At 40.5% G+C, this 13,778-nt stretch overlaps 1 protein-coding gene across 2 annotated transcripts in view; it reads right to left on the minus strand.

Annotated features, from left to right (window-relative positions):
- Window positions 1-7,512: 7,512 nt before the first annotated feature.
- The window catches only part of Clpx (caseinolytic mitochondrial matrix peptidase chaperone subunit X), a 39,765-nt gene continuing 33,499 nt past the window's right edge, over window positions 7,513-13,778 (minus strand). For both annotated transcript variants that reach the window (XM_052188014.1, XM_052188013.1), the window contains 3 exons: window positions 12,886-12,978; window positions 10,471-10,577; window positions 7,513-7,967 (listed from right to left, as the gene is read on the minus strand). In XM_052188014.1, coding sequence (XP_052043974.1) covers window positions 7,877-7,967; window positions 10,471-10,577; window positions 12,886-12,978 — 291 coding nt within the window. In that variant the 3' untranslated portion in view covers window positions 7,513-7,876. The remainder of the gene's footprint in view (window positions 7,968-10,470; window positions 10,578-12,885; window positions 12,979-13,778) is intronic.

Genomic DNA, 13,778 nt, shown 5'->3' on the forward strand with positions numbered 1-13,778 from the left:
TCAGTCTATTATCACCAAGACAGGAACATGGCAGAATCCAGGTAGGCATAGTGCAGGAAGAGCTGAGAGTTCTGCATCTTTATCTGAAAGCTGCTAACAGAATACTGGCTTCCAGGCAGCTAGGATGAGGGTCTTAAAGCCCACATTCACAATGACACACCTACTCCAACAAAGTCACACCTACTCCAACATGGCCACACCTAACAGTGCCACTCCCTGGGCATAGCATAAAGCCATAACACCTGTAATATGCTTTATGTTGTAATATGCAAGAAACTTTCATTTTACTAGAGACATATGCTGGAGCATTGTCAGACTTAATTTGTACAGGTATCCCCATAATAGCTATTACTTCTAATACGTAATTACAGAATCAGCACTTTCAGAACTTAAAAACAGTTGCCCATTGAAATCCTGAGTATCTATGGTATACATACTTTTATTTCCAAACTCTGCAAAATGAAACACATCCATTTGCCAAATTTCATTTCTTTGGGTTCCTTTTGGGTTACTTCCTGCAAGTAATGGAGTTTGGTTATATGAAGAACAAGTAGGACAATTCCTTATAACTTCCTTGGCTATATCACTAGTTGCCAAGTGATAGAAGAATCTGTCTTCAAATATTTGCTATTACCATGGCATTTCTTATGAAATTCTGAGCTTCTACCACATTTATTATTAATAGCTGATAAAAAGCCAGGCAGTGGTGGCACACGCCTGTAATCCCAGCACCCTGGGAGGCAGAGGCAGGTGGATTTCTGAGTTCGAGGCCAGCTTGGTCTACAGAGTGAGTTCCAGGACAACCAGAGCTATACAGAGAAACCCTGTCTGGATAAAACAAAATAAAAAAAATAAGCTGATAAATTGCACCATTACCTTGTGCTAGAGGGTCTGGTAAACCCACATGGGATCTGATACGTGTTATATGATCAAGCCAACTCAGTCAACTGGTTCTCCAGGGAGGGAGTGAGGATTAAAAAGAAAAAGACAAATAGACAACACGGTAGCGTTACCCCAGCCTGTTCTGAGACTGAAGTGGGATAATTTTTTCCCAGTCTGCTTTTATACCACTTTAAGTACTTGCAAATAATGTCAGTTCTGGGCAATAAACACAAACGGTCAATGAACAAACAAAGGCCCATAAACACTGTTTCTAGGGGTTTATGAGGATGACCAAGACGAAAGGACTGCCACACATTCCTCGGCTCAGAGCCAGCTCTGAGCTCTTTGCATTAGTCCAAATGTAAATATTCTTGCCTGAGCCTGCTTCTGTGTCCTGGCCCAATGTCAAATTCCTGCCAAGTACCTACAAGGTGGCCCCAAAAGCTCTCCACAGTTATAGACAGTGGATGGTTTCTATTTCTGATTACTTGTTGCAGTTGAATAACTATCAAAGTTAATTCTGAACCATCTGGGATAAATTCAGTGGTTTCAATATGTAAAACAACTCTTTGCATAGAGAGAGTCAGTAACTACAAAGAGATTCAGGAAAATCTAATAATACTATAAGAGTGGCAAACAGCGCCGGGCGGTGGTGGCGCACGCCTGTAATCCCAGCACGCTGGGAGGCAGAGGCAGGCAGATTTCTGAGTTTGAGGCCAGCCTGGTCTACAGAGTGAGCTCCAGGACAGCCAGGGCTATACAGAGAAACCCTGTCTCGAAAAAACCAAATCAAAAAAAAAAAAAACAAAACAAACAAACAAAAAAAAAAACCAAAACAAAAGAGTGGCAAACATCTTTCAGGCACTTATTTTTTCTGACTTATAACCTGTCTTTCCTGATTCATTTGCATCAATATAGAATGTAGGGGTCCAGAAATCGGTGTCTTTTTACAATGCAAAGGAGAATCTAATTAGTTCATTTTATAAACTGTGTAAATATTTATATGTTGTTAATCTCTCACCACCAAAAAAATTACTGCAAGTTCGTTGCCAATGTTCATTTTCTACCCATAATGAGGCAAGTTCAGCATTAGTAAAAGGTACCACAATTTCTGCTAGGTCTATTTCTGCTAATTGACAAAGTATTACAGGATATTTGATCATACTATGAACCCAAGATTGTTTTATTTACTAAAAACCCCTGTTTCTAGTTGTGATGTGGCTCAGTCCTTAGCATATACCTTTAATCCCTCTCTGGCTGGAACACAGACATGCCCTTAGTAGAAACCTTTAATCCCAAACAATGAAGGTAAAGTTAATTTGTAGAAGGAAACTCCCAAGTTTGAAAGTGATGTTTAATTGAGTGGCCAGAATGTGACAGATAATGAGAAGGAGATAGAAGATTAGAACATATTGCCTAAGTTAGTATGAGGCCAAGCAGAGAATTCAGGAAAGAGAGAAAAAGAAGCCAGACTGAATCAGTATGGAAAGGAGCTTGAGCCAGAACAGTCAAGTTGAACTAGCCATCAAAAATTCGGGGGTTGGAGAGATGGCTCAGCAGTGAAGAGCACTGATTGCTTGCTCCTCCGAAGGTCCTAAGTTCAAGTCCCAGCAATCATATGGTGACTCACAACTATCTGTATTGAGATATGATGCCCTCTTCTGGTGTGTCTGAAGACAGCTACGGTGTACTTACATATAATAATAAATAAATTTTAAAAATTCAGAAAGAGCTAGAAAGAGTGAGCTTATTCAGCAGTACATCTCAGAGTCTGAAAATCATTCTAGGCCTAGATTAGATTTTATAGAAGTCCAGAAGCTTCCAGGACTAGGCCTAGGAAGGTAGAAAGAAGCAGTATGCTTTGGAGACAACAATTACTACAAATACAGAGAATAAGATACATTTACAACAGTCTCATTTTTCCTTTCAGAATCAATTCAGAAACCTTTTCTAAGGGGGAGGGAAGGGGGCTTATGTGACTTTCGGGGAGTGGGGGGCCTGAAAAGGGGAAATCATTTGAAATGTAAATAAAAAATATATTGAATAAAAAAATGTGAAAAAAAATAAAAAAGAAAAAAAAGAAACCTTTTCTACATAGGTCTTTAAATTTTTTTCTGTTTGTGTGCTAAAAATATTCTCTAAGATATTATCTTATGAAAGCCCCTGTGGGAGAATGAACAGAGGGCAAAAACCCAAATACAATATAGCCTTGGATTCAAACAATCTACATGTGCATCCTGTAGTTTCTGCTCTACAAAAGTCAGTTCTCTCTCACCCTGTTAATAATTTTCTTGGATTATTTAAGTCCTTATCTCCTTGTAAGGTTTGAAATAAATTACTTAGCTCTTGAGAAGTTAATCCAATTTTGGTCCATAGCCAGTTAACATCTCCCAGCAAATTTTTAAAATCATTAAGAGTTTATAATTGAACTTTCTTTTTATTTTTGGTTTTCTTCGAGACAGGGTTTCTCTGTCTAGCCCTGGCTGTCCTGGAACTCACTCTGTAGACCAGGCTGGCCTTGAACTCAGAAATCCGCCTGCCTCTGCCTCCCAAGTGCTGGGATTAAAGGCATGTGCCACCAACCACCCAGCAATAATTTAACTTTCTTGATTTGTACTTTCTGTAGTCAGGTTTTCTGTAGCCCTATCTTATATCCTAGATAATTAACATAATCTCCTTTTTGTGTTTTTCAAGAGGAATTTGTAATCCCCAGCAAGACAAAATTCTCTTTACAAACTGAATATTTACCTCCTGAAGAGGCCAATATGGGTGCCAAAATTCTGGTGAGATTATAGTTACATCTGCTTCTGTGCTTACTAAATCTTCAGTTTCAATGCCATTTATTTGTTTTTTTTTTTTGTTTTTGTTTTTGCTTTGGTTTCTGACCATTATAGAAATTTTCCAAAAATACTTGTTTTCTGGTCTCTCTTAAATTTTTGTTTTATGTACTGAAGCTGTTCTGATCTTGATTACATTCAGAGCAGTATTGCTTTTAACAACAGGACTTAAATCTTTTAATTGCTTTGCGGATAAGTTTTTCTGATGCCGAAAGGAAATGGTTCGTTCAAAATTGATATCAGGGCCTGATCTGCCCCCCAGGGCTTTTCCTGAAGGCAAAGGCTCCTGTTTCCTGTCCCTTGTTAATCTGCATTCATTAGTTCACTGCCAACCTTTGCTACACCTTGTACATACTCCAGAAGACTTTGGCTTTCTTTTTGGATTATCTCTAGAAAAACATTGTTTCTAGGAATGCCTTGCCTACAATCTCTTTTCAAAAGACCTTGCTTAACATAATTAAAACATTTTTGACATTTTGATTTTTCTCAACCCTAACAGACCTAGTTCCTGCTATAACAGGAATGATATAATGTCTATAATATCAAGGTCCCCGTAAAGTGAGAACAGCAGTTGCCTCATTACCAAGAGCTAAAAATAAACCCAGTCACTGCTAAGTCTCACAGTAGCATGATGTCAGCTGATTGCAAATGGCTGCCTATTGTAAACATCTGCTTGGTTTGTATGTTGAAGTGACCATGAACTGAACTTCAATGAGTAAACAGTCAAATATTTGAAACCATATCCTATATTTCTGAGGTAAAATTCAGCCACAGGAATAGATCTATGTTGGCTACAGGCCTATGGAGACATCAAGTACACGAATGCCTCAGAAGCAAACTTTGAACACTGTAACAGCTGCATAGTTAACATATTTGCATGTTAGAAAATGGATCTGACAGGGTTGTCTTGACTGGATTGTACAATGATTTCTTCAGAATGAAGAAACACAAAAGCAAGAACTATCCCTACTCTAAAAGTATCCCAATGAAACAGTAAGTAGCCAGGTCATCACTGCATTTGTCTTTGATCCCAGCACTCAGAAGATGGAAGCAGGCAGATCTGTGAGTTTCAGGACAGCCTGGTCTACAATGTGAGTTCCAGGACAGCCAGAGCTACAGTGAAATCCTGTCTTTAAAAAAACAAACAAAAAATTATCTTCTCCATTTTCTAAGAAAGAAAGAGGCCGAGCTTCATACAGCATGGAAGACACTAAAGTCCATGCAAATGGCGAGTGAAGGATGAAGTAATGGTGGGCAGCCTAGACTTCAAAAGGAAATCCTTCACACAGTCTGGCGCCAAGGAAAACCATTGCCGGACTGACTATAATCTAAACATACTCAACACCAAGTAAGCTAGGCTGGTATTCCTTGCAGGAGTCACCTCCTGCCTAGTGAGACAGTGAAACCTAGCACTGCCTCTAACAGTCCACTGTGGCAACCCTTTCCAATATACACTAAGATGTTCTATAACACACTCGATAGCCAAATAGAGAAAGCGGTGTGGATGCACCATAGGCTGCTCTTCATGTCTGCAGACTGTCTGCACCAATGAATTCAACTCTCTATGCCTTCCACTGTCATCGCACCTCGTGACCGCCTTCAGTTGTGCGTTGGGATTGTGTCTCCTTACTCATCATTTGTAGTGTTCACTTCTCCCTTTGTTCCTCCTCCTTGACCTCCTGGACTCTTCCCCTCCAGGATCTTAACTCTTGTTCATCCCACCTGGTCTTGGTTGTGGCTTTTTTATTTTATGCATATGAGTACACCACCATTGCTCTCTTCAGACACACCAGAAGAGGGCACCAGACCCAATTACAGAGGGTTGTGAGCCACCATGTGGCTGCTGGAAATTGAACTCAGGACCTCTGGAAGAGCAGTCAGTGCTCTTAACCACTGAACCACCTCTCCAGCCCCAGCATTTATTTTTTTAAAGGAACAAAAGTACACACAATGAGGACTGTGGGGTCTGTAGTAATGGGGGTGTTTATTGTGAACAAGTGTTTTTTTGTTTTTTTTGTTTTTGTTTTTGTTTTCACAGACAGGGTTTCTCTGTGTAGCTCTGGCTGTCCTGGAGCTCACTCTGTAGACCAGGCTCGCCTTGAACTCAGAAATCTGCCTGCCTCTGCTTCTCGAGTTCTGGGATTAAAGGTGTGCACCATAAGCACACCAGCTGAACAAATGTTTTAATCACAGTTGGCTGTAGTCACTTTTTGCCATGTCTGGTACTGAAGACTGGGGGGGGGGGGGGGGGGAAACTACTACTGAATAAAAGTGACAAAGGACAGGAGCAGGGCAACAAGCGGAAGACAAAATTACCACTACTCCTGAACTCCCAAGGGCCCCTAGTTTTATTTTACTTTGGAGATTTTGATTTTGTACCCAATCCTTTTTGGTTAATTCCTAATTGTTCCAAACTCATCTGGGCTACCATACCCTGTGCTTATCTTACCCACTCAAGTTTATAACTGCTCCCTGCAAGGCTACAAGATCCTTGAGTCTATGTCCTCAGTTCAGGCTCCAAACAGGACATTTAGGTATTTTTTCATTAACGTTTAACAAACATTATAACTCAGGAGTCAGAGGGAGGTGGATCTCTGGGAGTTCACGCTCAGCCCAGCATATATAGTGAGTTCCAGGACAGGCTGGAGCGATGTATAGTGAATCTCTGTCTAAAGAAAGGACCAATCTGGCTCCCCTTGGCACTGCCAACAGAGTGCTGCACCACTGTGGCATGAACACACCACCACAAATTAAATTCAGTCTGTTTTATCCAGGTGCCAAACCCAAGTTCCAGGGTAAATCGTAATTGTATGTGTTTGTCTACTAGTTCAATATTGTTTTACTATATTTAGAAACTGCCATTTTTACTTCTAAAATAGAATTAATAATTGAAAGTATAATTGGAAAGGATGATAAAATCATAGAACAAAAGTGTAATGTATATACTCGAGGGAAAAGGGTGTGAAAATACTCCAAAAGTAACAAAAGGAAGAAAATTTTTACAGATACTGATAAACTCACTTACAAATGCAGATACAAGTCTCATTCCAGTCTCCCTCATCCCTAAGTCTTAGTTCTGCAGTATAATATATATATATATATGTATATATATATATATGTATATATATATATGCCAATGAGGACACTAATGGTTTTGTAGAGTTAAAAACTTGACAGATATCCAGCAGATAAAAAAACAAATTCAGGACTTTAGAAAAAGTGCATACTATTAAGATATTTTATTTAGTGTAGCACATGGCTGATAGCAAGCTATGTACGATTAGTTGCCTATGGTCTTCTAAATCTTTAAATCAGACTATTAATCCCATCTGCTCACTGATGGTGGTAAAAGTGGTTCAGAGATGCAAGTCAGTCAGACAGGTCACCAAGGGAACGTGTCTGTTGCTATGGCACCAGCTGGGAATGAGTCTTCACTAGCAGAAAAGACCAGAAATACAGATAAACATGACTCAAGGTGTGGGTTTTCAAAGTATTCTTACTTGTCTAAAAACTACCTAATCCATTTTTTGTTTTTGTTTTGTTTTTTGTTTTTTGGATTTGGTTTTTTCGAGACAGGGTTTTTCTGTGTAGCCCTGGCTGTCCTGGAACTCACTCTGTAGACCAGGCTGGCCTCGGAACTCAGAAATCTGCCTGCCTTTGCCTCCCAGAGTGCTGGGATTACAGGCGTGCGCCACCACCACCCGGCAATGATCCAATTTTTAAAATGAAAATTCTAATATTTCCAAGGAATCTGGGTAAAAAAAGGTAATACTGAACAATGGGATCCCAATACTCAACTTTAAAGATTTTATTTTCTCATTTTTAGAGTAACATTATTGTAAAGTCGTTATTGCAACATCTGCATTGCTTAAAAGAATTCCTAAGGATTTTGTTAAAGCATATTTTTAAAAAACAGAACCAAAATAATGTACATTTTTATCTCTAAACATTGTGTCATTAAAGTCCATATACTGTCTTCAGTATAAATCAATGTGATGTTACAATAATATACATGATCCGATTCTTATCTTAAAGGCTTTTGACCATGTATGATATCCAAGATCGATTCAATGCCTTTAATGCCAGACTGCAGAAACTGTTATGACGCTAAAGAACAGGGAGCCGGGAGCCGTATGTGCAGGTAGGAGTCTGGTGGTTTAGCTGTTGGCAGCATCCGCTTGGCGAGGCCATCCATCCTCCTCCACTCCAGAGTCATATTCTTCTTCAGAGGACTCTTTCGAGGGAGCCCTGTAATCAAAAGCCGTGTTTGTTTTTCAACAACATTGGTCTCAGAATAGTAAACTAGACTTCATAGCTAAATAAGCCCCCAAAACAAAAACCAAAAATATTTTAATATTAGCATTGCTTAGTGGTGAAATAAGGGATTTAGTTATAGAAGAGTCCAGTGATTTCCCTAAAGAAGCTACTGCTGAAACAAAGTGCAAATCATGAGCCAAGTCTAGCCCACTGTCTGCTTTTGTAAACAAGATTCCCCTGGATACTGAAATGCTCATTCCCTGACGTGTTGCCTATGGCTGCCTCTGTGTTGGGAGTAGTTTGAGCAGTTGCTGTACAGAGAGTGTGGCTCTGAAGCACTTATATGAGCAAGCTTGCTGATGCCTATAATAAAGGAAGCAACAACTATATCAATTGTGTCAGCTGGTATGATACTGAAGAAAACAACTTTGTAAACAAAGTTTTGTTTTTATGAAAGCCATTAAGAAGAGCTGAATGTGCTCGTGCACACCAATAATCCCAGCATTCAGGAGTTCAGGGCTATTCAAGGCCTACATGAGCCCCACCCTCACCCCCACCCCAACCAAAAAATAAAAAGGCAAGCCATTAAAAAAATTATCCATCAATTAGAAAATTAGCATTGGGGGAGAGGGGGAGTCAGGAGAGATGGCTCAGTGGTTAGAGATGGCACTGACTGCTCTTCCAGAGGTCCTGAGTTCAATTCCCAGCAACCACATGGTGGATCACAAGCATCTATAATGGGATCTGATGCCCTCTTCTGGTGTGTCTGAAGACAGCTACAGTGTACTCATGTACATGAAATAAATAAATATTAAAAAAAATAAAACAATCAGCATCAAAATTCATTTTAATCTCTGTAATCTGTTCCCTGTTCTCTCCAACCCACACCCACACCTTTTTGGGTTTCTCTTGTGTTTCCCTGGCTGTCTTGAACTCACTGTGTAGATCAGGCTATAGTTAGGCTTGCCCCTTCCTCCTTGGTTTTGTTTTGAAACAGTGTCCAGTTTGGCCTCAACCTCATGTAGCTGAAGAAAACCATGAACTTCTGAACCTTCTGCAGGTATTTCCCTTCCCACATAATGGGTGTAGGTTGGGTGTAGTTTTAAAAGCACACTCTGCCTTTGCCAGCAGCGGAGGCTGCACTACCAGACCCTCCGGGTCCCATTCTCTTCCTACCAACTTAGCTCTAGGATCAGCTCCACCAGCACTGACCCAGCCTCTTTTCTACCTACCTTTGCTCCTGAAGGAGTCACATTACCAGCCCACTCTCAAGACCCTTGAATCCTTGGATAAAACATACACACACTGATCCATTACTTTTAGAACATGCATCTAGGAATAAATACTGGGTGCAGATACCTCCTACCTGGATATGCGTGCCCTTATCAATTTATTATCTCCTCCTCTCCCTAGTCCTAAACTTAGTGGTTTGCATCAGCTGGTCCACCCCCCCCCCCCAGCAGAGGCTGCAGGCCTAGCTGCCCGGAGACCTTACATGACTGCTGCTTTCTTTTCATTCTAAAGCATGGCAGAAAAGCTCCTCTCTTTCCCTGAGTCTTTTTCTCCTGGGACCCAGAAGTCCCATCTGTACCTTCTGCCCAGCAATTGCCCACTTTCTCTTTATTGACAAGCTAAGAACCAATTGGAGAACAAGATCTTAACGACAGATCCTTCCCTTAACCTCTCCTTTTCTGTCCAATTGAAAAACAAAAAACTTTCTTTTTTCAATCTCCCTTCTACCTTAAAAACCTCGGCTTACTGTATAAGTCTGTTCTCAGGCTTCTAATCTGCCATGCCAGAAATAGTGAACACAGAATTCCCGTGGATCCCATGTTCAAAGAATCTGAATAATTCTGTGAGAGTTCTTTAAATCTTTCCTAAAGCATTTCTTCATTCAATCTATCCTTTATCCTTTCTCTGCCTTCCTCCAGTTCACAGCAGGGGATTCCAACATCCACAAGCTGAGGCTCCCCTGAGTTTCTTTGTTTAAGGTTCCTGAGCTGAAGCCAACATAGGAATCATTCCTTTCTCTGAGAAACTAATTTTTCCCTCTTCCTAGACCATATCACTTTTAGTGTGTGATCAATCTGAGATTTAGGAGTCTCTGGAGTGGGCTAGTAACTCGGCCCCTCCAGGAGAAGGCAGGTAGAAAAGGAAGCTCAGAGTGGGCTGGTTGCCACCATCCTGGAGCTAAGCCGGGTGGGGCAAAGGGAGCCGGGAGGAGCCAGAGGGAGGCAGCTTCTGAGCAAGGCAGTACATACGACAGGCGTACGCTCTTTCATATACTGCTTATTGGTGAAAATAGAGACTGTTTTGAAGATCAGTTTTCAAAATGACTCACAAAATTACTTTATAAAACTATATTAAATTTATCTTATAGAAAATTCATGAAATTATTACTTCCCTTACAAGGAAGAATTTCAATGACAGACCAATAAACTCAAGCACAGGGACCTTAACTTTGGCACTATTCTGGCCTGAGAACATGCATTACCGAATGTATCCTGGTTCCTTTTTGCCTTCTACTACTTCTTTGTCAACTTCCACACATACAATGTCAGAATTAGGAACTTCGAACATTGGTTCTAGTAACAGCTTTTCCTAGAAAGAGAAAAGGTGATAAATTAGGAGGAAAATTGAGTCCATAAAAAATACAGTTTTTCATTACATTCAGGTCAGTTTATAAATAAATCAACTAACTGCCTATTGTTCTGTCAACCTAAGCAACAGACATACAAGCTGTAGTTTCACACTCAGATGCTGCTTCAGAATGTGCCTGGTCTTTTCAATGGCCAACACAGTCAACTAATAGTCCTTTCTTTTATGTCAATTAATCTTAAAATTACCTCTGCCCAGCTATTCAATTTAACACTGTGAGTCAAATGGATATTTGCCTCAAGCAGCAGGTCTGAAGAAAACTAGAAAAACCAGTTTTTCCTATAGGTGGTGGTGGTGGTGGTGGTGGTGGTGGTGGTGTGGGGGGGTGGGGGGGTGTTAAAGAAAACTGCCAACACATCAAATTTCCAGGAATGTCAACTGAATAGTTTAGCTGTTCTTTCAGTTTGCCTGTTTGTCCTTAGTAATACCTTACCACCAGAGCCTCACCAGAGTAGTCTCAAGCTGCTTGTGATAAACACATAGTTACACAACTGAAATCTCACTGAGATGAGCAGTGAAATCCTTACGGGGAAGATGACTTGCTTTAGGAGCAGGCAGTGAAATAATAATCCATGGCAGATCTGGAGGACAATTTTAAAAAGGAGTGGGTTGCACTAGGAAGCCCCAGTCCTAAACTGAGGGTCTCTAAGAAAAAACTCATAGCACACTGAAGCATAGAGGCTAAAATGGGGATTTCAAAGGGTCCGAGAAAGAGATCTGAACTTGGTAAAGTCCACATAGACCAGGCTGGCCTCAGGTTCAGAGAGCGGCCTAGCTGCCCCTCAACTGCTGGGAGGGGTGTGAACCATCACACCAGCTGATTCAGATCATGTACTTCATCTGTCGTAGTATGTGTGCCCTGGGGTTGCAAACACCTTCAACTTTAAGGCCTAAAGAGCTTTTTGTTTACAATTTTGGGTTGTTTTTGTTTTCTTTCATTTTTGAGACTGTGTCATGGTGTCTGCAATAGGGATTCCAATGGAAGCCTCATGCACATATTTTTCAGTTCCAGTGTTCTAGCTATGGCTTTCAAAACAACCTCAGTAACATTCAGTGCATACTACAGATATAGACTAAAGATAAATGAAAACTTAAGCTAGTGCTTGGTGATCTTTCCTAATAATCACTGATCTACTAACTGCAATGACCATTACTAACCTTCCCAGAATCAAAGAATTTTATTAAATGGAACCAATGACTATTTCACAGACAAACGAGTTCCAGAAAGTTAAGTTGACTGAGAGTCAGAAGTAAGGTAAGAGATTGAGGCTAGGCTGGCCTTGCACTCACTTATTACTGAGCAGGCATGATTCTCCTGCCTTCACATCATGGGGATTAACATTAGATATGAGCCATCACATCTAGCTCTATGATGCTGAGTATAAACTAAGGGCTTCTGGCATTCTAGCAAGCACTTTACCTACTGAGTGTCTGAGCCCAAATTGTGAAATTGTGTGTGTGTGTGTGTGTGTGTGTGTGTGTTCCTGTGAGTGTATGCGTGTTGTTTTACAAACTGAAGTCAGTACACATTCACACTAATAAGCCACACTTACCAGTAACAAAATACCTTTTTCTAGAAGCTGAAGCAAAATAAAATCTGTGACTACCCTATCCATCCTCCACAAAAGAAAACTATAGAAATAATAAAGCTTTAGGGCAGATCTCTAAATAGAATTTCCAAAAGAAAAACAGAAAGTTTAATAGTCTCAAAAGACTCAAAGGGTATGAGCAAGGAGATTGCTCAGTGAATAAAGACGCACTTGCAAATATGAGAACCGGAGCTCAGATCCCCAGCCTTGACATAAAAGTTCAGTAGATGTGGTGGCTGATCTATAATCTTAGTGCTTGAGAAGCAGAGAAAGCGGAGCCCTAGAAGCTGCCTGAACCAACCACGCTGGAAAGTTCCAGGTCTAGCAGGAGACCCAGTCTAGGAAAAAAGACACCTGGCGGTTCACATCCCAGCACTTTGAGGCAGAGTCAGGCACATCTGTGAGTTTGAGACCAACCTGGTCTACAGAGTAAGTTTCAGGTTAGCCAGAGCTACATAGTAAAACCCTGTCTCAACACCTATTCAACCCCAAAAGGAAGGCACCCAACATCGACCTCTGGCCTTTAAGCACATGCATCTGCATGCATGTGAACAAACATGCAGACACGTATGTACTATGCTGACAAATGCAAAACAAAACAACACATTTGGCTCACTCACAATCTGGGAGGTGAGGCTTGTTAATTTTTAGCTCCATCTTACCATTATAGACCGAAGACCTCGTGCACCTGTTTTTCTTTCCAGTGCCAATCTAGCTATGGCTTTCAAAGCATCCTCAGTAACATTCAGTTCACACTACAAATAGGTAAAAGAGAAATGAAAACTTAAGCAAGTCCTTGGTGATCTTTTCCTAATACAGCCATGTAGCATTTGATGTACTAACTGTAATGATTAATATTAATTTTCCAGATTCAGAAAATTTTATAAACAATGGGACCAATAGCTACTTCACAGATGAGTTCCAGAAAGTTAAGTACACTGAGACTCAGGAACAAAGCCAGAGAGAAAGGCAAGGCTCCTGTGGGCTCTATCTCTTGACAGACCTTAACCTTTTCAGATTAGACTATGTCTTACCAGTTAGACCTCATTACAGATGACTTTCATTGGCACCCTAAAATTTTCTTTTTGCTACAGTGGATTAAACCTAGGGCCACACACTCTAGTACTGAACTACACCCCTAGCTGTCTAAGTACATTTTAAAGAGTATAACACTCTCACAATGTATAGAAAAAGTTAAAAAGGCAAAACTCAAGACAAGTCTGTCATTTCATAACACTTTAGAATGTCATCCTCAAGCAGTATGTTTAATCAATTAACCACTGGGAGCGTCACGGCTGTGAGTCACAGTTTGCTCCTTGGCTGGGTACAAGGCTCAGTGGTGAGGTGACTGCATGGCAACAGGGAGAAGACTACACTGAGAGATGCCAAGGTCACAAAACTCAAAGTGTTCTTTATCTGATTGGATGTACTGGCTACATGACCTCCATGTTTGGATGTGAGAAGAAAAACATTTATATATGAATATAAAAATATATGAACAGCAAAAGCACTTAGAATATCAAGACTGAAAGAGCAATTCTTTGCATTTGGCTTG

The sequence above is a fragment of the Apodemus sylvaticus genome, chromosome 7 (genome assembly GCF_947179515.1).
Source record: "Apodemus sylvaticus chromosome 7, mApoSyl1.1, whole genome shotgun sequence".
Taxonomy (NCBI): domain Eukaryota; kingdom Metazoa; phylum Chordata; class Mammalia; order Rodentia; family Muridae; genus Apodemus; species Apodemus sylvaticus.